At 67.0% G+C, this 26,701-nt stretch overlaps 1 protein-coding gene across 1 annotated transcript in view; it reads left to right on the top strand.

Moving 5' to 3' along the window:
* Positions 1-238: 238 nt before the first annotated feature.
* L1CAM (L1 cell adhesion molecule) overlaps positions 239-26,701 on the top strand; it is a 47,813-nt gene continuing 21,350 nt past the window's right edge. Inside the window, 30 exon segments of the mRNA XM_066984569.1 lie at positions 239-323; positions 325-335; positions 575-589; positions 1,559-1,582; positions 1,585-1,647; positions 2,475-2,481; positions 3,583-3,651; positions 3,653-3,768; positions 5,559-5,639; positions 5,642-5,680; positions 7,618-7,664; positions 7,666-7,789; positions 11,873-11,891; positions 11,893-11,982; positions 13,468-13,649; positions 15,360-15,491; positions 16,818-16,827; positions 16,829-16,959; positions 18,784-18,895; positions 19,901-19,977; positions 19,980-20,066; positions 21,223-21,230; positions 22,271-22,419; positions 22,507-22,576; positions 22,578-22,632; positions 24,625-24,690; positions 24,693-24,725; positions 26,065-26,143; positions 26,145-26,218; positions 26,221-26,259. Of these exon segments, the coding sequence (XP_066840670.1) occupies positions 262-323; positions 325-335; positions 575-589; positions 1,559-1,582; positions 1,585-1,647; positions 2,475-2,481; positions 3,583-3,651; positions 3,653-3,768; positions 5,559-5,639; positions 5,642-5,680; positions 7,618-7,664; positions 7,666-7,789; positions 11,873-11,891; positions 11,893-11,982; positions 13,468-13,649; positions 15,360-15,491; positions 16,818-16,827; positions 16,829-16,959; positions 18,784-18,895; positions 19,901-19,977; positions 19,980-20,066; positions 21,223-21,230; positions 22,271-22,419; positions 22,507-22,576; positions 22,578-22,632; positions 24,625-24,690; positions 24,693-24,725; positions 26,065-26,143; positions 26,145-26,218; positions 26,221-26,259 (2,071 nt within the window). The 5' untranslated portion in view covers positions 239-261.

Below are 26,701 nucleotides of genomic sequence, written 5' to 3'. Positions count from 1 at the left end.
CTGGGGGGTCCTGGGGGGTTCCCCGACATGGGGGGGTCCTGGGGGGCTCCTGGGGGGTCCTGGGGGGTCCTGGGGGGGGGTCCTGGGGGGTTCCCCGACATGGGGGGGGGGGGGGCCCGGGGGGGACTCATTTATTGCTCTCACATTTATTGCCCCCCTGCCCCCAAAAAAAAAATATAAAAGGGTTAACCCATTGCCCCCCCCCCCAAAAAAAATTCCTTCCCCCCCCCCCCAGGCCCCCGCCGCCGCCGCCCCCCCGCCATGGCTCTGCCCCGGGGGCTCGGCCTCATCCTGCTGCTGGTGCTGGGGGCGCCGCCATCACCATCCCCCCGAGTGTGAGTCGGGGGGGGCTCCTTGCGCGGGGGGGGCTCCTTGCACGCGGGGGGGGCACACCTTGCACGGGGGGGCGATTTCCTCACCCCCTTGCACGCTCACCCCTTGCACGAGGGCTCCTTGCACGCCCCCCCCCCCGTTGCACGCCCCCCCCTTGCACGCCTGCCCTTTGTGGGGGGGGGGCCCCCCCATGCGCCCCCCCCTCACCTTTTGTCCCCCCCCCCCGCTATCCGGGATGCAGACGGTGCACATGAGCGTGAGTTTGGGGGGGGGGGGGGGGTCCTGGGGGGGGTCTGGGGGGGTTGGGTGGCGGGGGGGGGTCCTGGGGGGGGGTCCTGGGGGGGTCTGGGGGGGTTTGGGTGGTGAGGGGGGGGTCTTGAGGGGGTCCGGGGGGTCCTGGGGGGGTCCTAGGGGGTCCTGGGTGGGGAGGGGGGTCCTGGGGGGTCCTGGGGGGTCCTGGGTGGTGAGGGGGGTCCTGGGGGGCTCTGGTGGGGTCTGGGGGGGTTGGGTGGCGAGGGGGGTCCTGGGGGTGTCCTAGGGGGTCCTGGGTGGTGGTGGGGGGGTCCTGGGGGGGTCTGGGGGGGTCCTGGGGGGGTCCTGGGTGGTGAGGGGGGTCCTGGGGGGCTCTGGGGGGGTCTGGGGGGGTTGGGTGGCGAGGGGGGTCCTGGGGGGTCCTGGGGGCTCTGGGGGGTTCTAGGGGGGTTGGGTGGCGGGGGGGTCCTGGGGGTCCTGGGGGCTCTGGGGGGTTCTAGGGGGGTTGGGTGGAAAAGGGGGTCCTGGGGGGTCCTGGGGGGTTCTGGGGGGTCCTGGGGGGCTCTGGGGGGTTCTAGGGGGGTTGGGTGGAGAGGGGGGTCCTGGGGGGTCCTGAGGGGCTCTGGGGGGCTCTGGGTGGTGACGGGGGGCTCTGGGGGGGGGGTCTGGGGGGGGTTGGGTGGCAGGGGGTCCTGGGGGGGTCCTGGGGGGTCCTGGGGGGCTCTGGGGGGGGGGGGTTTAGGTGGTGGTGGGGGTCCTGGGGGGTCTGGGTGGGGAGGGGGGTCCTGGGGGGGTCTCGGGGGGTCTGGGTGGGGAGGGGGGTCTTGAGAGGGGGGTCCTGAGGAGGTCCTGAATTGAGGGGGGGGGGGGGCACCTGGGGGGATCCCCGCATCCCCGCCCCCCGGGGCGGTCCCCGGGGTGTGGGGGTGGGTGCTGACCCCCCCCCCCATTTTGCCCCCCCCCAGTGCTGCAGCCCCCGAGCTGACGGAGGAGCCCCCGAGCAGCTCGTCGTCTTCCCCAGCGACGACGTCGTCCTCAAGTGCGCCGCCAGCGGCAACCCCCGTGCAGTGAGTGCCCCCCCCCCAAAAAAAAACCGACACCCCCCCCGGACCCCCCCATAACACCCCCAGACCCCTCCCCCCCCAAATCCCCCCCCCCCATAACACCCCCCAGTCTTGGTCCTAATTCCCCTGTTTTGGTCTGGGTGCCCCCCCCACAATAACCCCCCCCCCCAAAATAAAAGCCCACGACGCCCCCCCCCATAACACCCCCAGACGCCCCCCCCCCGCCCCAAATCCCCCCTTGCCCCCCCCTCCCCATAACACCCCCCCCGTTCCCCTCCCCAATTCCCCTCTCTGTGTTTGGCTGAGTGTTGCCCCCCCCCCCTCAAAATAACCCCCCAGACCCCCCCCACCCCAATAAGACCCCCAGACCCCCTCCCCTCCCATAAACCCCCCAATAACACCCCCCAGACCCCCCCACCCCAATAACCCCCCCAAAGCCCCCCCCCAATCCCCATCTCTCCCAGTAACCCCCCAGGCACCCCCCAATAACACCGCCCAGACCCCCCCACCCCAAAAGACCCCCCAGACCCCCTCCCCTCCCATAAACCCCCCCAATAACACCCCCAGACACCCCCACCCCAATAACCCCCCCCCCCCCCCAAAACCCCCTCCCCAATCCCCATCTCTCCCAGTAACCCCCAGGACCCCCCCAATAACATCCCCCAGACCCCCCCCACCCCAATAAGACCCCCCGGCCCCCCCAGACCCTCCCCACCCCAAAAAAGACCCCCCAGACCCCCTCCCCTCCCATAACCCCTCCCCAATAAGACCCCCAGACCCCCCAATAACCCCCCCAGACCCCCCCACCCCAATAAGACCCCCCAGCCCCCCAGCCCCTCCCACCCCAATAACCCCCCCAAAGCCCCCTCCCCCAATCCCCATCTCTCCCAGTAACCCCCCCCGGCCCCCCAGTAACACCTTCCAGACCCCCCACCCCAATAACAACCCCCAGACCCCCCACCCCAAAAGACCCCCCCAGACCCCCTCCCTCCCATAAACCCCCCAATAACACCCCCAGACCCCCCCACCCCAATAAGACCCCCCAGACCCCCCAATAACACCCCCAGACCCCCCCACCCCAATAACCCCCAAAACCCACTCCCCGATCCCCATCCCCCCAATAACCCCCCCAGTAACCCCCCCAATGATGCCCCCCCCCAGGTACCGCTGGACCCGCGAGGGCCGCCCCCTGCTCCCCGAGGAGCACCCGGGGGTGTCGCTGTGCCCCCCTGGACCCCCCCCCCCATAAAACCCCCCTCCAGACCCCCTCCCCTCCCACAAAACCCCCCAGACCCCCCCAATAACACCCCCAGACCCCCCCACCCCAAAAAGACCCCCCAGACCCCCTCCCCTCCCATAAACCCCCCAATATCACCCCCCAGACACCCCCACCCCAATAACCCCCCAAAGCCCCCTCCCCAATCCCCATCTCTCCCAGTAACCTCCCCGGCCCCCCCAGTAACACCTTCCAGCCCCCCCACCCCAATAACCCCCCCAGACCCCCCCACCCCAATAAGACTCCCCCAGATCCCCCCCCCAGACCCCCCCCCCAGACCCCCCACCCCAATAACACCCCCAGACCCCCTACCCCAATAAGACCCCCAGACCCCCCCCAATAACACCCCCCCATCCCAATAAGACTCCCCCCAGACCCCCCCCCCCCAGACCCCCCCCCAGACCCCCCCACCCCAATAACAACCCCAAGACCCCCCCACCCCAATAAGACCCCCAGACCCCCCCAATAACACCCCCCAGGCCCCCCCACCCCATAAAACACCCCCCAGACCCCTCCCACCCCAATAAGACCCCCCAGACCCCCCAATAACACCCCCCAGGCCCCCCCCACCCCAATAACCCCCCCCAAAACCCCCTCCCCAATCCCCATCCCCCCCAATAACCCCCCAATAACCCCCCCCAATGATGCCCCCCCCAGGTACCGCTGGACCCGCGAGGGCCGCCCCCTGCTCCCCGAGGAGCACCCGGGGGTGTCGCTGGCCCCCGGGGGGGACGCTGCTGATCAACGCCAGCCTGGCCGGCCGCCTGCAGGGCCGCTACCGCTGCTGGGCCACCAACGCCCTGGGCACCGCCGTGTCCCCCGAGGCCCACGTCATCGCCGAGAGTGAGACCCCCCCCCCGAAAAAAAAACACCCCCCCCCCGGACCCAAAACGCGGAGAAATGAACCCAAAAATTGGTCCCCGGGAGGATGACCCGAGGGGGCGGACTTGGCCTGTTGGGGGGGTGGGAAGGAAGGGGGGGGGGGCTAAAAGTGGGGCTGGGGGGGTTAAATTGGCCCCCCGTACCCAAAATTGGGGTTGGGGGTCCCAAAATGCCCCCAATTGTCCCCAAAATCTGTCTTGGGAGACCCTAAATCCCCCGAATGTCCCCAAAATCTGCCCTGGGGTCCCTAAATCCCTCCCATTGTCCCCAAAATCTGCCCTGGGGGGCCCTAAATCCCCCCCCATTGTCCCCCCCACATCATCGCCGAGAGTGAGACCCCCCCCAGAAAAAAAAACTTTGACCCTTCCCGGACCCAAAATGCGGAGAAATGAACCCAAAAATTGGCCCCGGGAGGATGACCCGAGGGGGCGAAGTTGGCCCGTTGGGGGGTGGGAAGGAAGGGGTGGGGGCTAAAAGTGGGGCTGGGGGGGGGGGTTAAATTGGCCCCCCTACCCAAAATCTGCCGTGGGGTCCCAAAATGCCCCCAATTGTCCCCAAAATCTGGCCTGGGGGGCCCTAAATCCCTCCCATTGTCCCCAAAATCTGTCCTGGGGTCCCAAAATGCCCCCAATTGTCCCCAAAATCTGGCCTGGGGTCCCAAAATGCCCCCAATTGTCCCCAAAATCTGGCCTGGGGGGGCCCTAAATCCCCCCCCCCCCATGTCCCCAAAATCCATCTTGGAAGTCCCCAAATCCCCCCAATTGTCCCCAAAATTCACCCTGGGGGTCCCCATGTCCCCAAAATCTGCCCTGGGGGGTCCCCAAATCCCCCCAAATGTCCCCAAAATTGGGGCTGGGGGGGGGGCCCTAAATCCCCCAGGGTCCCCAGAATCTGTCTTGGGAGTCCCCAAATCCCCCCAAATATCCCCAAAATTGGGGCTGGGGGGGGGGCCCTAAATCCCCCCAGGATCCCCAAAACTGGGGTTGGGGGTCCCTAAATCCCCCCCAAATATCCCCAAAATTGGGGCTGGGGGAGCCTAAATCCCCCAGGGTCCCCAAAACTGGGGTTGGGGTCCCCAAATCCCCCAAATATCCCCAAAATTGGGGCTGGGGGGGGCCCCTAAATCCCCCCCAGGGTCCCCAAAATCTGTCTTGGGAGTCCCCAAATCCCCCCAAATATCCCCAAAATTGGGGCTGGGGGGGGGCCCTAAATCCCCCAGGATCCCCAAAACTGGGGTTGGGGGTCCCAAAATCCCCCCAATTGTCCCCAAAATTGGGGCTGGGGGGAGCCTAAATCCCCCCAGGGTCCCCAAAATCTGTCTTGGGAGTCCCCAAATCCCCCCAAATATCCCCAAAATTGGGGCTGGGGGGGCCTAAATCCCCCCAGGGTCCCCAAAACTGGGGTTGGGGGTCCCCAAATCCCCCCAAATATCCCCAAATTTGGGGCTGGGGAGGGGCCCTAAATCCCCCCCAGGGTCCCCAAAACTGGGGTAGGGGTCCCCAAATCCCCCAATTGTCCCCAAAATTGGGGCTGGGGGGGGCCTAAACCCCCCAGGGTCCCCAAAATCTTCCCGGGGGGGTGGCGCCCCCAAATCCCTGGGGGGGGGCGCCCCCAAATCCCGGTGGGGACGCCCCCAAACCCCAGCCATCGCCCCCAAATCCCGCGGTCTGCCCCCAAAATCACCACTCCCCCCCCCCCATGTCTGCTTTATTTTTGGGGTGCCCCCCCCCCCAAATTGTGCCCCCCCCCAGACACCCCGCAGTGGCCCAAGGAGAAGGTGGCGCCGGTGGAGGTGGAGGAGGGGGACCCCGTGGTGCTGCCCTGCGACCCCCCGAGAGCGCCGTGCCCCCCAAGATCTACTGGCTCAACAGCCGTGAGCTATGGGGGGGGGGCGGATTTTGGGGCGGGGGGGGGGCTGGGTTTGGGGCGGGGGGGTGGGGGCAGCATGCTGGCCTGTTGTGTCCCGTTGATCGCCCCCGATCCCGTTAAACACCCCCAAAACCCATTACCCCCCCCCAAACCCATTAAACACCCCGAAACCCCATTAACCCCCCCAAAACCCATTAAACACCCCCTGACCCCATTAACCCCCCCCCATTAAACACCCCCAAACCCCATTAACCCCCCCAAACCCATTAAACACCCCCCAAAACCCCATTACCCCCCCATTAACCCCCCCCCCAAAACCCTATTAACCCCCCCAAACCCATTACCCTCCCCCAAACCCATTAAACACCCCCAAACCCCATTAACCCCCCAAAACCCCATTAACCCCCCAAACCCATTAAACACCCCCTGACCCCATTACCCCCCGACCCCATTAAATACCCCCAACCCCATTACCCCCCCATTACAACCCCCAATCCCATTAAACAGCCCCAAAACCCCATTAACCCCCCAAAACCCCATTAATCCCCCAAAACCCCATCCCCCCAAAAAAAGCTTTTCCCTCTCTCTGCTGCTGGTACCATGTCTGGGATGGGATCCCCCGTTGACCCCCTGACCCCCCCGACCCCATTAACCCCCCCGCCCCTATTACCCCCCCAAACCCCATTAATCCCATAAAACCCCATTCCCCCAAAAACCCTTTTCCCTCTCCCTGCTGCCGGTACCATGTCTGGGATGGGATCCCCCCGACCCCGTTAACCCCCTCCCAACCCCATTACCCCCCCCGGCCCCATTAACCCCCCCGACCCCATTACCCCCCCCGACCCCATTAACCCCCACGCCCCATTAACCCCCCGACCCTATTACCCCCCAAAACCCCATTCCCCCAAAAAACCCTTTTCCCTCTCCCTGTTGCCGGTACCATGTCTGGGACAGGATTACCTTTTGACCCCATTAACCCCAAAAAACCCCATTACCCCCCCGACCCCATAACACCCCCCAGCCCCATTAACCTCCCCGACCCCATTAATCCCCCAAAGCCCCATTCCCCCAAAAAACCCTTTTCCCTCTCCCTGTTGCTGGTACCATGTCTGGGACAGGATTACCTTTTGACCCCATAACACCCCCCAACCCCATAACCCCCCCCGACCCCATTACCCCCTGACCCCTAACACCCCCCCCCGACCCCATTAATCCCATAAAACCCCATTAACCCCCCCGACCCCATTAATCCCCCTAAACCCCATCCCCCAAAAAAAAACCCTTTTCCCTCTCCCTGCCGCCAGTACCATCTCTGGGACGGGATTCCCCCCGACCCCATAACCCCCCCCCGACCCCATTAACCCCCCCGCCCCTATTACCCCCCAAAACCCCATTAATCCCCTAAAACCCCATTCCCCCCAAAAAACCCTTTTCCCTCTCCCTGCCACCAGTACCACGTCTGGGACAGGATTCCCTTTTGACCCCATTAACCCCCCCGACCCCATTACCCCTGACCCCATTAACGCCCCCCGGCCCCATTAACCCCCCAAAACCCCATTAATCCCATAAAACCCCATCCCCCAAAAACCCTTTTCCCTCTCCCTGCTGCCAGTACCACGTCTGGGACAGGATTCCCTTTTGTCCCCATTAACCCCAAAAAACCCCATAACCCCCCCCGACCCCCATAACCCCCCCGCCCCCATAACCCCCCGCCCCCATTAACCCCCCGGCCCCATTAACCCCCCCCCCGGCCCCATAACCCCCCCCCCGACCCCATTAACCCCCCCCGACCCCATTAACCCCCCCGCCCCCATAACCCCCCCGCCCCCCATAACCCCCCCGGCCCCATTAACCCCCCCCCCCCCGCCCCATAACCCCCCCGCCCCCATAACCCCCCGGCCCCATTAACCCCCCGGCCCCATTAACCCCCCGCCCCCCCAGGCATCGTGCACATCGCGCAGGACCAGCGGGTGAGCATGGGGCAGGACGGGCTACCTGTACTTCGCCAACGCGCTGGCGGCCGACAGCCACCCCGACTACATCTGCCACGCGCACTACCTGGGGCCCCGCACCATCATCCAGAAGGAGCCCCTCGACCTGCGCGTCGCCCCCAGTGAGTCACGGACACCCCCCCCGGGACGAACCCCCCGCCCCGTAAGAAATCCCCTTCGGAGCCCCCAGCCCTATAGGAAATCCCCCTTGGGAGACCCTCACCCCATAGGAAATCCCCACTGGGGACCCCAATCCCATGGGATATCCCCATCGGGAGACCCCCCAACCCTATAGGAAATCCCCCTTTGGAGCCCCCCAACCCTATAGGAAATCCCCCTTAGGAGCCCCCACCCCATGGGATGTCCCCATCAGGAGCCCACCCCACTGGGAGACCCCCACCCCATAAGAAATCCCCCTTCGGAGCCCCCAGCCCTATAGGAAATCCCCCTTTGGAGTCCTTCCCCCTATAGGAAATCCCCACTGGGGACCCCAATCCCATGGGATATCCCCATTAGGAGCCCATCCCATTAGGAGACCCCCAACCCTATAGGAAATCCCCCTTTGGAGCCCCCACCCCATAGGGGAGTCCCCCACCCCATGGGATATCCCCATCAGGAGACCCCCAACCCTATAGGAAATCCCCCTTAGGAGCCCCCACCCCATGGGATGTCCCCATCAGGAGCCCACCCCATTGGGAGACCCCCCCACCCTATAGGAAATCCCCATTGTGAGACCCCCAGCCCTATAGGAAATCCCCCTTTGGAGCCCCCAACCCCATGGTTCATCCAGAAGGAGCCCCTCGACCTGCGCGTCGCCCCCAGTGAGTCACGGACCCCCCCTCGGGATGACCCCCCTTGGGAGCCCCCTACCCCGTTGGGAGACCCCTGACCCTATAGGAAATCCGCCTTTGGAGTTCTTCACCCTATAAGAAATCCCCACTGGGGACCCCAATCCGATGGGATATCCCCATTAGGAGCCCACCCCATTAGGAGACCCCCAACCCTATAGGAAATCCCCATTGTGAGACCCCCACCCCATAGGAAATCCCCCTTGGGAGCCACTCCACCCTATAGGAAAATGTCCATTGGGAGACCCCAATCCCATGGGATATCCCCATCAGGAGACCCCCAACCCTATAGGAAATCCCCATTGGGAGACCCTCACCCTATAGGAAATCCCCCTTTGGAGCCCCCCACCCCATGGGGAGCCCCCACCCCATAAGAAATCCCCTTTGAGAGCCCCCCAACCCTATAGGAAATCCCCCTTGGGAGTCCTCCATCCCATAGGAAATCCCCATTGAGAGACCCCAACCCCACGCGATATCCCCATCAGGAGACCCCCACCCTATAGGAAATCCCCCTTAGGAGCCCCCCACCCCATGGGATGTCCCCATCAGGAGCCCACCCCATTGGGAGACCCCCAACCCTATAGGAAATCCCCATTGTGAGACCCCCACCCTATAGGAAATCCCCCTTGGGAGCCCTCCACCCTATAGGAAATGTCCATTGGGAGACCCCAATCCCATGGGATATCCCCATCAGGAGACCCCCACCCCTATAGGAAATCCCCCTTAGGAGCCCCTCACCCCATGGGATGTCCCCATCAGGAGCCCACCCCATTGGGAGACCCCCCACCCCATAAGAAATCCCCCTTCGGAGCCCCCAGCCCTATAGGAAATCCCCCTTTGGAGTCCTTCACCCTATAGGAAATCGCCATTGGGGACCCCAATCCCATGGGATATCCCCATCGGGAGACCCCCACCCCTATAGGAAATCCCCCTTAGGAGCCCCCACCCCATGGGATGTCCCCATCAGGAGCCCACCCCATTAGGAGACCCCCAACCCTATAGGAAATCCCCATTGTGAGACCCCCACCCCATAGGAAATCCCCCTTGGGAGCCACTCCACCCTATAGGAAAATGTCCATTGGGAGACCCCAATCCCATGGGATATCCCCATCAGGAGACCCCCAACCCTATAGGAAATTCCCGTTGGGAGACCCTCACCCTATAGGAAATCCCCCTTTGGAGCCCCCACCCCATAGGGGAGCCCCCCACCCCATAAGAAATCCCCTTTGAGAGCCCCCCAACCCTATAGGAAATCCCCCTTGGGAGTCCTCCATCCCATAGGAAATCCCCATTGAGAGACCCCAACCCCACGGGATATCCCCATCAGGAGACCCCCAACCCTATAGGAAATCCCCCTTAGGAGCCCCCACCCCATAGGAAATCCCCCTTGGGAGCCCACCCCATTGGGAGACCCCCCACCCCATAAGAAATCCCCCTTCGGAGCCCCCAGCCCTATAGGAAATCCCCCATTTGGAGTCCTCCATCCCATAGGAAATCCCCATTGAGAGACCCCAACCCCATGGGATATCCCCATCAGGAGCCCACCCCATTGGGAGACCCCCAACCCTATAGGAAATCCCCCTTAGGAGCCCCCACCCCACAGGGGAGCCCCCACCCCATGGGATGTCCCCATCAGGAGCCCATCCCATTAGGAGACCCCCAGCCCTATAGGAAATCCCCCTTGGGAGCCCCCACCCCATAGGAAATCCCCTTTGGAGCCCCCCAACCCTATAGGAAATCCCCCTGGGGAGTCCTTTCACCCCATAGGAAATCCCCATTGGGGACCCCAATCCCATGGGATATCCCCATCAGGAGACCCCCCAACCCTACAGGAAATCCCCCTTAGGAGCCCCCCACCCCATAGGGGAGCCCCCCACCCCATAGGAAATCCCCATCAGGAGCCCACCCCCTTGGGGGACCCCCCAACCCTATAGGAAATCCCCCTTTGGAGCCCCCACCCCATAGGGGAGTCCCCCACCCCATGGGATATCCCCATCAGGAGACCCCCAACCCTATAGGAAATCCCCCTTAGGAGCCCCCACCCCATGGGATGTCCCCATCAGGAGCCCACCCCATTGGGAGACCCCCACCCTATAGGAAATCCCCATTGTGAGACCCCCACCCCATAGGAAATCCCCCTTGGGAGCCCACCCCACTGGGAGACCCCCAACCCCATAAGAAATCCCCTTTGGAGCCCCCCAACCCTATAGGAAATCCCCCTGGGAGTCCTTCACCCTATAGGAAATCCCCATTGAGGACCCCAATCCCATGGGATATCCTCATTAGGAGCCCACCCCATTGGGAGACCCCCAGCCCTATAGGAAACCCCCTTAGGAGCCCCCACCCCATTGGGAGACCCCCTCACCCTATAGGAAATCCCCCTTAGGAGCCCCCACCCCATAGGAAATCCCCTTGGGAGCCCCCAGCCCTATAAGAAATCCCCATTGTGAGACCCCCAGCCCTACAGGAAATCCCCCTTGGGAGCCCCCAACCCCATGGGAAATCCTCATTAGGAGCCCCCCACCCCACTGGGGACTCCCCAAATCCCCCCCCCAGAACTCCCCCCAAAAACCCCAAATTCCCCCCCCCAAACCCCAAATCCCTCTCAGAAACCCCAATTTCCCTCCCGGGACCCCCCCCCCACGACCCCAAAACCCCCAGAACCCCACCCAGGTCCCCAAGTCCCCCCCCACAACACCAAATCTCCTCCCCCAACCCCCCCCAGAACCCCAAATCCCCTCCCCACGACCCCAAATCCCCCCAGAACCCCCAGGAACCCAATCCCCCCCCCCATGACCCCAAATCCCCCCCAGACCCCAATTCCCCCCCCCAGAACCCTCCCCAAACCCCAAATCCCCCCCAGAACCCCAAATCCCCCCCATGACCCCAAATCCCCCCCAGAACCCTCCCCAAACCCCAAGTCCCCCCTCCACGACCCCAAATCCCCCCAAATCCCCCCAGAACCCCCACGACCCCAGAACCCCCCCAGAACCCCAAATCCCCCCCCCCCATGACCCCAAATCCCCCCGAACCCCCCAGGTCCCCAAATCCCCCTCCATGACCCCAAATCCCCCCGAACCCCCAGAACCCCAAATGCCCCCCCATGACCCCAAATCCCCCCCAAACCCCAAATCCCCCCAGAACCCCCTCCAGAACCCCAAATCCCCCCCATGACCCCAAATCCCCCCGAACCCCCCCCAGAACCCCAAATGCCCCCCATGACCCCAAATCCCCCCCCAAACCCCAAATCCCCCCAGAACCCCCTCCAGAATCCCAAATCCCCCATCCATGACCCCAAATCCCCCCCCCCGACCCCAAATCCCCGGGGGCTGAGGGGGGTCGCGGTGCCCCCCCCAGGTAACTCGGTGCGGTTCCGCCCCCCGGCTGCTGGTGCCCCGCGCCCCCCAGGCCCCCATCGTCGCCCTGCGGGGGGGGAACCTGGTCCTCGAGTGCATCGCCGAGGGGCTGTGAGTGGGGGGGGGGGGGCGGGGGGGGGGCCGGGGGGCCGGGGGGGGGGAATGAGGGGGGGGGTTGGGGGGGGTCCCAGGGGGGGTCGGGGAGGGGGGAAATGGGGGGGTTGGGGGGGTTCTAGGGGGTCTGGGGGGGGAATTGGGGTCTGGGGGGCTCTTGGGGAGTCGGGGGGGGACGGGACCGGGGGGGGTCGTGGGGGGGGGAATGGGGGGGTTGGGGGGGGGGTCCTAGGGGGGTCTGGGGGGGGGGGGGGGGTGGGGTCTGGGGGGCTCTTGAGGGGCCGGGGGGGGGTCGTGGGGGGGATGGGGGGGTTGTGGGGGGGTCCTAGGGGGGTCTGGGGGGGAAATTGGGGTCTGGGGGCTCTTGGGGGGTCGGGGGGGAAATGGGGGGTCCTGGGGGTCCTAGGGGGTCGGAGAGGGGGAGAAAAAAGGGGGGTCTGGGGGGGGCCCTGGGGGGGTTGGGGAGAAAATGGGGGGGCTGGGGGGTCCTGGGGGGGGGCGGGGGGGGGAAATGGGGGGGTCCTTAGGGTCACAGGGGGGTCCTTAGGGTCTGGGTGTCCTTAGGGTCATCGGGGGGGGGGTCCTTAGGGTCATGGTCTGGGTGTCTTTGGGGTCACTGAGGGGTTCCTTGGGGTCATGGGGGGGTCCTTAGGGTCATGGGGTTGGGGCCCTTAGGGTTGTGGGTTTGGGGTCCTTAAGGTCATGGGGTTGGGGTCCCTGGGGTCTGGGTGTCCTTAGGGTCATGGGGAGGGTCCTTAGGGTCATAGGGGGGGTTCTTTAGGGTCATGGGGTTGGGTCATAGGGTCAGGGTCGTGGGGTCAGGGTCCTTAGGGTCTGAGTGTTCTTAGGGTCATTGGGGGTGTTCCTTAGGGTCATGGGGTTGGGGTCCTTAGGGTCATAGGGAGGGTCCTTAGGGTCACTGGGGGGGGGTCTTTAGGGTTATGGGGTTGGGGTCCCTAGGGTCTGGGTGTCCTTAGGGTCATAGGGGAGTTCTTTAGGGTCATGGGGTTGGGTCATAGGGTCAGGGTCCTTAGGGTCTGAGTGTCTTAAGGGTCATTGGGGGGTTCGTTGGGGTCATGGGGTTGGGGTCCCTAGGGTCTGGGTGTCCTTAGGGTCATGGGGGCTCTTTAGGGTCATGGGGTTGGGTCATAGGGTCAGGGTCCTAGGGTTGTGGGGTCAGGGTCCTTATGGTCTGAGTGTCCTTAGGGTCATTGGGGGGGTTCCTTAGGGTCATGGGGTTGGGTTCCCCAAGGTCTGGGTGTACTTTGGGTCATGGGGGGGGTTCTTTAGGGTCATGGGGTTGGGTCGTGGGGTCAGGGTCCTTAGGGTCATGGGGTCGGGGTCCTTAGGGTCTGAGTGTTCTTGGGGTCATTGGGGGGTTCGTTGGGGTCATGGCAGGGGTCGTTGGGTTTGGGGTGGTTCCTTGGGGTCCCGGGGGGGGGGGTGGGGTCGGCGTTGCCGCGCCCTAACGGTGGCCCCCAGCCCCACGCCGTGGGTGCGCTGGCAGCGGCTGAACGGGGCGGTGCCGGGGCGCGCGGCGCTCGACAACTTCAACAAGACGCTGCGGCTGCCGGCCGTGCGCGACGGCGACGACGGCGACTACGAGTGCGTGGCCGAGAACGGCCAGGGCCAGGCGCGGGGAGCGCACACCGTCACCGTGGAGGGTACTGGGGGGCGCTGGGAGGCACTGGGAGGGCTGCTGGGGGCACTGGGAGGGTTACTGGGGGCACTGGGAGGCACTGGGAGGGCTGCTGGGGGCACTGGGAGGCGATGGGAGGGCTGCTGGGGGGCACTGGGAGGGCTGCTGGGGGCACTGGGAGGCACTGGGAGGCGACGGGAGGGCCGGCTGGGGCCACTGGGAGGCGATGGGAGGGCTGCTGGGGGCACTGGGAGGCGATGGGAGGGCTGCTGGGGGCACTGGGAGGCACTGGGAGGTGATGGGAGGGCTGCTGGGGGCACTGGGAGGCCATGGGAGGGCTGCTGGGGGCACTGGGAGGCACTGGGAGGTGACGGGGAGAGGGCTGCTGGGGGCACTGGGAGGCGACAGGAGGGTTGCTGGGGGCACTGGGAGGGTTACTGGGGGCACTGGGAGGCGATGGGAGGGTTGCTGGGGGCACTGGGAGGCACTGGGAGGTGATGGGAGGGCTGCTGGGAGGCACTGGGAGGTGATGGGAGGAGGGTTGCTGGGGGGCACTGGGAGGCACTGGGAGGTGATGGGAGGGCTGCTGGGAGGCACTGGGAGGCGATGGGAGGGCTGCTGGGGGCACTGGGAGGCACTGGGAGGCGACGGAAGGGCTGCTGGGAGGCACTGGGAGGCTTACTGGGGGCACTGGCAGGCAATGGGAGGGCTGCTGGGGGCACTGGGAGGTGATGGGAGGGCTGCTGGGGGCACTGGGAGGGTTGCTGGGGGCACTGGCAGGCGATGGGCTGCTGGGGGCACTGGGAGGGCTGCTGGGGGCACTGGGAGGCGATGGGAGGGCTGCTGGGGGCACTGGGAGGCACTGGGAGGTGACGGGAGGGCTGCTGGGGGTACTGGGAGGCGATGGGAGGGCAGCTGGGGGCACTGGGAGGGTTGCTGGGGGCACTGGGAGGCGATGGGAGGGCTGCTGGGGGCACTGGGAGGCGATGGGAGGGCTGCTGGGGGCACTGGGAGGTGATGGGAGGGCTGCTGGGGGCACTGGGAGGCACTGGGAGGCGACGGGAGGGCTGCTGGGGGCACTGGGAGGCGACAGGAGGGTTGCTGGGGGCACTGGGAGGGTTACTGGGGGCACTGGGAGGCGATGGGAGGGTTGCTGGGGGCACTGGGAGGCACTGGGAGGTGATGGGAGGGCTGCTGGGGGCACTGGGAGGCACTGGGAGGCGATGGGGGAGGGCTGCTGGGGGCACTGGGAGGTGATGGGAGGGCTGCTGGGGGCACTGGGAGGCACTGGGGAGAGGATGGGAGGGCTGCTGGGAGGCACTGGGAGGCTTACTGGGGGCACTGGGAGGCGATGGGAGGGCTGCTGGGGGCACTGGGAGGCACTGGGGAGGCGACGGGAGGGCTGCTGGGGGCACTGGGAGGTGACGGGAGGGCTTCTGGGGGCACTGGGGAGAGGTTACTGGGGACACTGGGATGCACTGGGAGGTGATGGGGAGCTTACTGGGGGCACTGGGAGGCGATGGGAGGGCTGCTGTGGGCACTGGGAAGGTTACTAGGAGCACTGGGAAGGTTACTGGGCGCACTGGGAGGCACTGGGATGGGGCCTGGGAGCACTGGGGAGGGCACAGGGGGCACTGGGAGGCTTACTGGGCGCACCGGGAGCCCTCCTGGGGGCTCTGTGTACATCCGGGGGTCCCCTGATTCCCTGCCCCCCCCCCAATTTTGCCCCCCCCAGCGGCCCCATACTGGGTGCGGCGCCCCCAGAGCGGGGTCTTCGGGCCGGGGGAGACGGCGCGGCTGGACTGCGTGGTGGGGGGCAAGCCCCGGCCCCACCTGCGCTGGAGCATCAACGGCGTCCCCATCGAGGGTGAGGGGGCCGGGGGGGGGGCCGGGGGGGGGCAAGGGGGGGCTTGGGGGGGGGAGCTGGGGGGGCTTGGGGGGGGGGGAACTGGGGGGGGTTTGGGGGCATTTGGGGGGGTTGGGGGGCATTTGGGGGGGCTGGGGGGCGGTTATAGGGGGGTTTGGGGGGGGTTTGGGGGGCCCCACCTGCACTGGAGCATCAACGGGGTCCCCATTGGGGGGGGGGCCGGGGGGGGGCAAGGGGGGGGGCTTGGGGGTCTTTAGGGGGGGAGTTGGGGGGGGGGGGTTAGGGGGATTTGGGGGGGTTGGGGGCGGTTATAGGGGGTTGGGGGGGGTTTGGGGGGCGGTTATAGGGGGGTTTGGGGGGGTTTGGGGGGCCCCACCTGCACTGGAGCATCAACGGGGTCCCCATTGGGGGGGGGGGGGGCGGGGGGGGGGCAAAGGGGGGGCTTGGGGGGGGGCAAAGGGGGGCTTTGGGGGGAAACTGGGGGGGGGTTGGGGGGTCCTGGGGGGGGGGCTGAAGGGGGGTTTTGGGGTCCGGGGGGGGGCATGGGGAGGATTTGGGGGGCTTTGGGGGCAGCTCAGGGGGTTTATGGGGGGGTCTGGGGGTCGTGGGGGGGGGGGTGCGGGGGGGTTTGGGGGTGATGGGGGGGGTTTTGGGGTCCGGGGGGGGGCTGGGGGGATTTGGGGGGGGGCTGGAGGGGATTTGGGGGGTCCAGGGGGCGTTGGGGGGGATTTGGGGGGGGGCTGGAGGGGATTTTGTGGGGTCTTTGGGGGGGGGGGGGTTGGGGGGTCCCTGGGGGTTTGTGGGGGTCTTGGGGGGGGGTTATTGGGGTCTTCAGGGGGGGGTTGGGGGGTCCCTGGGGGGCTTATGGGGTTTTTTTGGGGGGGGGGGGGTTGGGGTCATGAGGGGGGTTGGGGGGGTCCCTGGGGGGTTTGTGGGGGTCTTGGAGGGGGGTTATTGGGGTCCTGGGGGGGGGTTGGGGGTCTGGGGGGGGGGTTATTGGGGTCCTGGGGGGGTTGGGGGGGTTGGGGGGTCCCTGGGGGGCTTATGGGGTTTTTTGGGGGGGGGGGGTTGGGGTCATGAGGGGGGGGTTGGGGGGGTCCCTGGGGGGTTTGTGGGGGTCTGGGGGGGGGGTTATTGGGGTCCTGGGGGGGGGGGGTTGGGGGTCTTGGGGGGTTATTGGGGTCCTGGGGGGGTTTGGGGGCTCCCTGGGGGGGGGCATTTTGGGGTCCCTGCCTCTTCCCCCCCCCCGGGGGATTTGGGGTCTGAGCGCTCTGCGGCAGCTCCTGACCCCCACCCCCAAAATACCCCCCCCCCCCAAAATCCCAGAGGTGCCGGGGGGAGCGGCGGGCGGAGCGGGACGGGGCGCTGGTGCTGGCGCGGCTGCGGCCCAACGACACGCTGGTGGCCCAGTGCGAGGCCCGCAACCGCCACGGCCGCCTCATGGCCAACGCCTACGTCTACGTCGTGGGTGCGTCACCCCCACGGACCCCCCCGCGCGTGGGTGACCCCCCCGGACCCCCCCCGGGCCCCCTTCCCCCTCCCATGTACGGGGTCACGACCCCCGACCCCTCCCATGTGTGGGTCATGACCCCCAACCCCCCCGTGTATGGGTGACCCCCCCATGTGTGGATGACCCCCCCCCCCCACGCGTGGGTGACCCCCGGACCCCCCCCAACCCCTTCCTCCCCATCTGTATGGGGTCACGACCCCCGACCCCTCCCATGTGTGGGTCACGCCCCTCAACCCCCCCCCCCATGCATGGGTGACCCCCCCGTGTATGGGTGACCCCCCCCCACGCGTAGGTGACCCCCCGGACCCCCCAAACCCCCTTCCTCCCCCATCTATGGGTCACGACCCCCAACCCCTCCCATGTGTGGGTCACGACCCCCCAACCCCCCCCCCCCATGCATGGGTGACCCCCCGTGTATGAGTGACCCCCCCCCCATGCATGGGTGACCCCCCGGACCCCCCCCGGGCCCCCTTCCCCCTCCCATCTATGGGGTCACGACCCCCCGACCCACCCCCCCTTGTATGGTGACCCCCCCCCCCGTGTATGGGTGACCCCCCCCCACGCGTGGGTGACCCCCCCCCCGACCACCCCCCGTGGGTCACAACCCCCCCAACCCCCCCCGGATAATGGCAGATTCCCCCGCCCCCCCCCCCCCCCCCCCCCCCATGGCAGCATCCTCGGCGGTACCCAGGGGCTGGCGTTGCCATGGCGACCGCGGGGGTGTGGCCATGGCAACCGCATCCCTGCAACCAGGGTGTTGCCATGGCAACCCCAGCCCCGAGGTTCCCTTGTCCCCATGGCAACCGCATCCCTGTGGTACCCCGTCCCCATAGCAACCGCGTCCCCATAGCAACCCTGTCCCCATGGCAACCGCGTCCCCATAGCAACCGTGACCCCATGGTGACCCCGTCCCCATAGCAACCCCATCCCCGCTTCCCCCTAGCAACCGCGTCTCCCCAGCAACCGTCTCCATGGCAACCGCGCCCCCCCACACCTTTTGCCCCCTAGCAACGGCCCCCCCCCTTCCCTAGCAACCGCCCCATCCTCCCCTTGTCGCCATGGCAACCGGGCGGCGGGACCCTCCCCTCCCCCCGCCGTCACCATGGCAACCGCCTCCAGGCTTACCAATTGCCGTTACCACGGCAACGGGCAGCGGTCGCCATGGCGACGGGGGATACCGGTTGCTATGGCAACGGGGGGGGTACCGGTTGCTATGGCGACGCCTGAGCATCCCTGGAGGGCTGGGGAGGGCTTGGGAGGGGATTTGGGGGTCTCGGGGGGGGCGTTTTGGGGGGGCCGGGGGGGGTTGGGGTACCGAGGGGGTTTTGGGGTCCCTGGGGGAGGTTTTGGGGTCCCGGGGAGGGGGGTTTGGGGGCGGGAGGGGGTTTTGGGGTCCCGGGGGGAGGTTTTGGGGTCCCGGGGGGGGGGTTTGGGGGCGGGAGGGGGTTTTGGGGTCCCGGGGGGGAGGTTTTGGGGTCCCGGGGGGGGGGGTTCTGGGGGCTGGGGGGGGGGGTTTGGGGTCCCGGGGGGGGTTCTGGGGTCCCGGGGGGAGGTTTTGGGGTCCCGGGGGGAGGTTTTGGGGGCCGGGGGGGGGTTTGGGGTCCCGGGGGAGGTTTTGGGGTCCCGGGGGGGCGTTTGGGGGCTGGGGGGGTTGGGGTCCCGGGGGGAGGGTTTTGGGGTCCCGGGGGGGGGGGGTTTTGGGGGCCGGGGGGGGGGTAGTTTTGGGGGCTGGGGGGTTTTGGGGGCCGGGGGGGTCCCCTCTGACCCCCTGCCCCCCCGCAGAGCTGCCGGTGAAGATCCTGACGGCGGAGGGGGCGCGGTACCAGGTGGTGGAGAACCAGACGGCCTTCCTGCACTGCCGCGCCTTCGGGGCCCCCGCGCCCTCCGTCGAGTGGTGAGACCCCCGGGACCCCCCGGGACCCCCGGGACCCCCCCGGGACCCCCCTACCCTGGGACACCCCCCCGGGACTCTCATCCCACTCCTGGAGCCCCCTGGGACGTCCCCAGCCCTCGCTTCCCCTCCGGGCACCCATGGGACCCCCGATCACCCCCCCCGGGACCCCCGATCACCCCCACCCCCCGGGACCCCCCAATCACCCCCCCCAGGACTCCCCAGTCGCCCCCCCCCCCCAAATACCACCCCTGGGACCCCTCCAGCACCCCATCCCCTTCCCAGCCCCCCCAATCCTCCTCCCCACTGCTTGCGGGACCCCCGGACCCCCGCCCCCCCAAGGCCCCCCAACCCCCTTGGGACCCCTGGGCCCCCCAGGACCCCAATTCCCCCCCCAGACCCCCCCAACCCCCTTCTAGACCCCCTAATCCCCCCCCTCCAGTGCCCCTAGCCCCCAATCCCCCCCCCATCGCCCCCTCCACCCCCAGCCCCCCAAAGCCCCCCCACGACCCCCCCACGCCTCCCCCTAAGGCCCCCAAGCCCCTTGGGACCCCCTGGGCCCCCCAGGCCCCCAGACCCTCCCCAGGGCCCCCAATCCCCCCTCCAGTGTCCCCAATCCCCCCCCATCACCCTCCCCACCCCCCAAAGCCCCCCAGGACCCCCACGACCTCTTGGCCCCCCCAGGCCCCCCAACCCCCTCTAGACCCCGTAATCTCCCCCTCCAGCGCCCCCAATCGCCCCCCTGCCCCCCCCACGACCTCCCCCAAGGCCCCCAGCCCCCTTGGGACCCCCTGAGCCCCCCCAGAGCCCCCAATCCCCCCTCCCCACCCCCCAAAGCCCCCCACGACCCCCCCACGACCTCTTGGGCCCCCTCAGGCCCCCCAATCCCTCCCCAGGCCCCCAATCCCCCCTCCAGTGCCCCCAATCCCCCCTCCATCACCCTCCCCACCCCCCTGCCCCCCCCCCAAAAGCCCCCCACGACCCCCCCGACCCCCCCACGCCCCCCAGGCTGACACCGGGGCTGGAGCCCGCCCTGCAGGACGACCGAGCCTTCGCCTACACCAACGGGACGCTGCGGCTGGGCCCGGCCGGGAGGGGGACAGGGGGGTCTTCACCTGCCGGGCCCACAACGCCCACAGCAACGCCAGCATCGGCGCCCACCTCGACGTCAGAGGTAGCCGGGACCCCCTAATTAACCTGACCCCCCTAATTAACCTGCCCCCCTAAATAACCTGACCCCCCCCCAATTATCCTGACCCCCCCAATTAACCTGACCCCCCCCAAATAACCTGACCCCCCCAATTAACCTGACCCCCCCCCAATTAACCTGACCCCCCTCCCCTAATTATCCTGACCCTTCCCCCCGCCCCCCGAGACCCCCAAGTGCCCCCCAAATCTCCCCTGGGACCCCCAAGGAGCCCCTTAAGCCCTTTTGGGACCCCCCCCAAATCCCCCTTGGGACCCCCAAGTGCCACCCAAGTCCCCCTGGGACCCCCAAGGACCCCAAATCCCTTGTGGGACCCCCCTGTAAGTCCCCCCGGGACCCCAAGTCCCCCTGGGACCCCAAGGACCCCATTAAGCCCTTTTGGGACCCCCCCCCCAAATCCCCCTGGGACCCCCCTGGGACCCCCAAGTCCCCCTGGGACCCCCAAGGACCCCATTAAGCCCTTTTGGGACCCCCAAATCCCCCTGGGACCCCCTGGGACCCCCAAGTCCCCCTGGGACCCCCAAGGACCCCATAACACTTGTGGGACCCCCCAGATCCCTTGTGGGACCCCCAGTCCCCCCGGGACCCCTAAGTCCCCCCTGGGACCCCCAAGGACCCCATTAATTCCTTTCGGGACCCCCAAATCCCCCTGGGACCCCCTGGGACCCCCAAGGACCCCATTAAGCCCTTTTGGGACCCCCCCAGGTGCCCCTGGGACCCCCAAGTCCCCCTTGGGACCCCCAAGGACCCCATTAAGTCCTTTTGGGACCCCCAAGTGCCCCCAAGTCCCCCCTGGGACCCCTAAGTCCCCCTGGGGCACCCAAGGACCCCATAACGCTTTTGGGACCCCCCCCCAAATCCCTTGTGGGACCCCCAATCCCCCCGGGACCCCTAAGTCCCCCCTGGGACCCCCAAGGACCCCACCAAGCCCTTCTGGGACCCCTAGGACCCCCTAAGCCCTTCCGAGACCCCCAGGTGCTCCCCTAATCCCTTTTGGGACCCCCTAAAACCCTTCTGAGACACCCTAGGACCCCCGGACCCCCCCCAAACCCTTCTTCCCCCCCCCCCCCGGACCTCCCAAATCCCCTCTGAGACCCCCTAGGACCCCCTAAATCCTTCTGAGCCCCCAAAGTGTCCCCTTAATCCCTTCTGGGACCCCCAGGACCCCCCAATCCCTTTTGAGACCCCCAGGACTCCCCAAATCCCCTCTGAGAGCCCCTAGGACCCCCTAATCCCTTCTGAGACCCCCCAGGGCCCCCCAATCCCCTCTGGGACCCCCACGACCCCCCAAATCCCCTCTGAGACCCCCTAGGACCCCCTAAATCCTTCTGAGCCCCCCCAAAGTGTCCCCTTAATCCCTTCTGGGACCCCCAGGACCCCCAAATCCCCTCCGAGACCCCTAGGGCCCCCTAAATCCTTCTGAGCCCCCCAAAGTGTCCCCCTAATCCCTTCTGGAACCCCCAGGACCCCTCTAATCCCTTTTGAGACCCCCCAGGACTCCCCAAATCCCCTCTGAGAGCCCCTAGGACCCCCTAATCCCTTCTGGGACCCCCAAATCCCTTCTGAGACCCCCTAGGGCCCTCCCAATCCCCTCTGGGACCCCCCACGACCCCAAAATCCCCTCTGAGACCCCCTAGGACCCCCTAAATCCTTCTGAGCCCCCCAAAGTGTCCCCTTAATCCCTTCTGGGACCCCCAGGACCCCCCAATCCCTTTTGAGACCCCCAGGACTCCCCAAATCCCCTCTGAGACCCCCTAGGACCCCCCCAAACCCTTCTGACCCCCCCAAAGTGTCCCCCTAATCCCTTCTGGCCCCCCCAGGCCCCCAAATCCCCCTGAGCCCCCCTAGGATCCCCCTAATTCCTTCTGGGACCCCCTAGGACTCCCCTAAACCCTTCCGAACTCCCCCCAAGTGCCCCCTAATCCCTTTTGGGACCCCTTAGCATCCCCCTAATCCCTTCTGGAACCCCAGGACCCCCCAAATCCCCTCCAAGACCCCCTAGGACCCCCCAACCCCTTCTGACCCCCCCAAGCACCCCTAGCACCCCCAAGCCCCCTCCAACCCCCCTTCCACCTCTCCCCCATCACCCCCTACCCCTCCCTTTCCCCCCCCCGCCCCGTTAACCCCCCCCCAAATTTTAACCCCCCCCCCAAATTTGAACCCCCCCCCAGGGGCGACGCGGATCACGACCCCCCCGCAGCACCACGGCCAAGAAGGGGGAGACGGTGACCTTCCGCTGCGGGGCCGCCTTCGACCCCGCGCTGGCTCCCCGGGGGCTTCAGTGGCTGCGCGACGGGCACCCGCTGCCCCCCGACCCCAAGTGAGCAGCGGGGCCGGGACCCCCCCCTTTAATTCCATACGGTGTCCCCCCCCCCCCCAAAAATAATAATAATCCCCCCCCCCGCAGGTACACGGTGGCCGGGGACACGCTGACGGTGGCCGCCGTGGACTACGGGGACCAGGGGAGCTTCGTGTGCCCGCGCGTGGACCCCGCTGGATGCGGCCGAGGCCGAGGCGCAGCTCAGGGTCGTGGGTGAGGACCCCCCCCCCCGGGACCCCCCGGATCGTTACCCCAGGACCCCCCAGGACACCCCCCCCCAGATTGTCACCCTGGGACACCCCAGATCCTGAGCCCTGGGACCCCCGGGTCCTGACCCCCGGGACCCCCCAGATTCTGACCCCTGGGACCCCCCCGGGTCCTGACCCCTGGGACCCCAGGACCCCCCAGGTCCTGACCCCGGGACCCCCCATATCCTGACCCCAGGACCCCCCGGGACCCCCCAGGTCCTGACCCCGGGACCCCCCCGGGTCCTGACCCCGGGACCCCCAGATTTTGACCCCTGGGACCCCCCCCGGGTCCTGACCCCAGGACCCCCCAGATCCTGACCCCTGGGACCCCCAGGACCCCCAGGTCCTGACCCCCAGGAACCCCCGGATCCTGACCCTGGGACCCCCAGGACCCCCCGGGTCCTGACCCCGAGACCCCCGGGTCCTGACCCCCAGGACCCCCAGATCCTGACCCCTGGGACCCCCGGGACCCCCCCAGGTCCTGACCCCTGGGAACCCCCATATCCTGACACCTGGGACCCCCCGGGACCCCCCCGGGTCCTGACCCCCAGGAACCCCCAGATTCTGACCCCTGAGACCCCCAGGTCCTGACCCCCGGGACCCCCGGTCCTGACCCCGGACCCCCCGGACCCCCGGGTCCTGACCCCGGGACCCCCCTGGGACCCCCCGGGACCCCCCAGGTCCTGACCCCGGGACCCCCCCCCATATCCTGACCCCTGGGACCCCCCGGGACCCCCTAGGTCCTGACCCCCGGGACCCCCCCATATCCTGCCCCTGGGACCCCCCCCCGGGACCCCCCCCAGGTCCTGACCCCCGGGACCCCCCGGGACCCCCCCATATCCTGACCCCTGGGACCCCCGGGACCCCCCCAGATTCTGACCCTGGGACCCCCCAGGACCCCCTGGGTCCCCCGGGGACCCCCTGGGTCCTGACCTCCAGGACCCCCTTGGGACCCCCCGGGACCCTCCCTCCCCCAGGATCCTGACCCTTGGGACCCCCCCCAGATCCTCACCCCCAGGACCCCCCCGGGTCCTGACCCACAGTTCTGCCCCAGTTCCCCCCAGTATGACCCCAGTATGACCCCAGTTCCCCCCAGTATGACCCCAGTATGATCCCAGTTCCCCCACTATGACCCCAGTTCCCCCCAGTATGATCCCAGTTCCCCCCACTATGATCCCAGTTCCCCCCAGTATGATCCCAGTTCCCCCCACTATGACCCCAGTTACCTCCACTATGACCCCAGTTCCCCCCAGTTCTGCTGCAGTTCCCCCAGTATGATCCCAGTTCCCCCCAGTACGACACCAGTTCCCCCCAGTTCCCCCCGTACGACCCCAGTTACCTCCACTATGACCCCAGTTCCCCCTAGTATGATCCCAGTTCCCCCAGTCCAGTTCCCCCAGTTCCCCCCAGTATGACCCCAGTTCCCCCCACTATGACCCCAGTTCCCCCCACTATGACCCCAGTTACCTCCACTATGACCCCAGTTCCTCCCCAGTTCTGCTGCAGTTCCCCCCCCCCAGTATGATCCCAGTTCCCCCCAGTACAACACCAGTTCCCCCCAGTTCCCCCCAGTATGACCCCAGTTACCTCCACTATGACCCCAGTTCCCCCCACTATGACCCCAGTTACCCCCAGTATGACCCCAGTTCCTCCCAGTTCTGCTGCAGTTCCCCCCAGTATGATCCCAGTTCCCCCAGTACGACACCAGTTCCCCCAGTTCCCCCCAGTATGACCCCAGTTACCTCCACTATGACCCCAGTTCCCCCCAGTATGACCCCAGTTCCCCCCAGTATGACCCCAGTTCCCCCCAGTTCCCCACCCTCCTGCCCCATTTTGCCCCATTCCCCCCAGTTCAGCCCCCCGGCAGCCCCCTCCTGCCCCATACCCCCACCCCCTGCCCCCCCGACCCCCCCGACCCCCCCGACCCCCCCGACCCCTGACCCCCCGACCCCCCCAGGCCGGCCGGGCCCCGTGCGGGACCTGCAGGTGCAGGAGCTGGGCGAGCGCCGCGTGCGGCTCACCTGGACCCCGGGGACGACCACAACAGCCCCATAGAGAGTAGGGGGCCGGGGGGGGGCCGGGGGGGCCGGGGGGGCCTTGGTGCCTTTCCGGGGGGGTCACGAGCTGTTTTGGGGGGGGTTGTGGGGGTCTATGAGCTGGTTTGGGGGATCTGGGGGGGTCCCTGAGGGGTCTATCTGCTCTTCTGGGGGGGCTGGGGGGGTCTCTGAGTTGTTTTTTGGGGGCTGGGGGGTCCTGGGGTTTTTTGGAGGGGGGTCCTGTGTCGTTTTGGGGGATCTATGGGGTTTTGGGGGGGGGTCTGTATTATGGGGGGGGGTCTCTGGGGTTTTGGGGGGTTCTGTGTTGTTTTGGGGGGGGGGCTGTGTTTTTCTGGGGGGCCTATGGGGTTTTGGGGGGGGGGTCTGTATTATTTTGGGGGGGGTCTGTGTCATTCTGGGGGGGGGGTCTATGGGATTCTGGGGGGGTCTATGGGGTTTTGGGGGTCTGTGTCATTCTGGGGGGGTCTATGGGATTCTGGGGGGTCTATGGGATTCTTGGGGGGGTTCTATGGGGTTTTGGGGGGTCTGTGTCATTCTGGGGGGGGTCTATGGGATTCTGGGGAGGGTTCTATGGAGTTTGGGGGGGTCTATGGGATTTGGGGGGGGGTCTGCATTATTCTGGGGGGTCTATGGGATTTGGGGGGTTCTATGGGGTTTTGAGGGGTCTATGGGATCCTGGGGGGGTTCTATGGGGTTTTGGGGGGTCTATGGGATTCGGGGGGGGTCTATGATGTTTTGGGGGGTCTGTGTTATTCTGGGGGGGTCTATGGGATTCTGGGGGGGTTCTATGGGGTTTTGGGGGGGGGTCTGTATTATTCTGGGGGGGGTCTATGGGATTTGGGGGGGGGTCTATGGGGTTTTGGGGGGGTCTGTGTCATTCTGGGGGGGGGTCTATGGGATTCTGGGGGGTCTATGGGGTTTTGGGGGGGGTCTGTGTCATTCTGGGGGGTCTATGGGATTCTGGGGGGGTCTATGGGGTTTTGGGGGGTCTATGGGATTCTGGGGGGTTCTATGGGGTTTTGGGGGGGGTCTATGGGATTCTGGGGGGTTCTATGGGGTTTTGGGGGGGGTCTGTATTATTCTGGGGGGGGTCTATGGGATTTGGGGGGTCTATGGGGTTTTGGGGGTCTGTGTCATTCTGGGGGGGGGGTCTATGGGATTCTGGGGGGGTCTATGGGGTTTTGGGGGGGGTCTGTGTCATTCTGGGGGGGGGGTCTATGGGATTCTGGGGGGGGTTCTATGGGATTTTGGGGGGGGGTCTGCGTCATTCTGGGGGGTCTGTGGTGTTGGGGGGGCTCCCAGGGGTGCTCCCTGACCCCCCCTTTTTTTTTTACCCCCAGAGTTCGTGGTGGAGCAGGAGGAGGGGATCTTCGGGGCCGGGCGCTTCGCGGAGGTGCTGACGGTGCCGGGGGGCAGCCCGGGACCCCCTCGACCTCTCCCCCTACGGCCGCTACCGCTTCCGCGTGCTGGCCGCCAACGCCTACGGCCGGGGGAGCCCAGCGCCCCCAGCGCCCCCGTCAGCACCCCCCCGGCAGGTGAGAGACCCCCCCCCCCAAAAAAAAACCACCCCCCCCAAAAAAAAACCCTCTAAAAAACCCCAATGACCTCCCCCCAAGGGGTGACCCCATAACCCATGGGGAGGCTGAAGGCCCCAAAAAACGTCCCCCCCCCAAAAAAATCCCCCCCCAAAACATCCCCCCCCAAAAAAATCAATAACCCCCCCCCCCAGGGGGTGACCCCATAACCCCTAGGGAGACTGAAGGCCCCCAAACCCCATAACCCCCCCCCCAAAAAAAAACCATAACCCCCCCAAAACCCCATAACCCCCCCCCCCCCCAAAAAAAAACCATAACCCCCCCCAAAACCCCAATAACCCATGGGGACCATAAATACCCCAAAACCCCATAACCCCCCCCCCCCCAAAAAAAACAATAACCCCCCCCGGGGGCGGACCCCAATAACCCCTGGGGAGCCTGA

This window comes from Anser cygnoides, chromosome 29 (genome assembly GCF_040182565.1).
Source record: "Anser cygnoides isolate HZ-2024a breed goose chromosome 29, Taihu_goose_T2T_genome, whole genome shotgun sequence".
Lineage (NCBI taxonomy): Eukaryota > Metazoa > Chordata > Aves > Anseriformes > Anatidae > Anser > Anser cygnoides.
The sequence above is the reverse complement of the archived record's forward strand: the minus strand, read 5'-3'. Positions and strand labels throughout refer to the sequence as shown.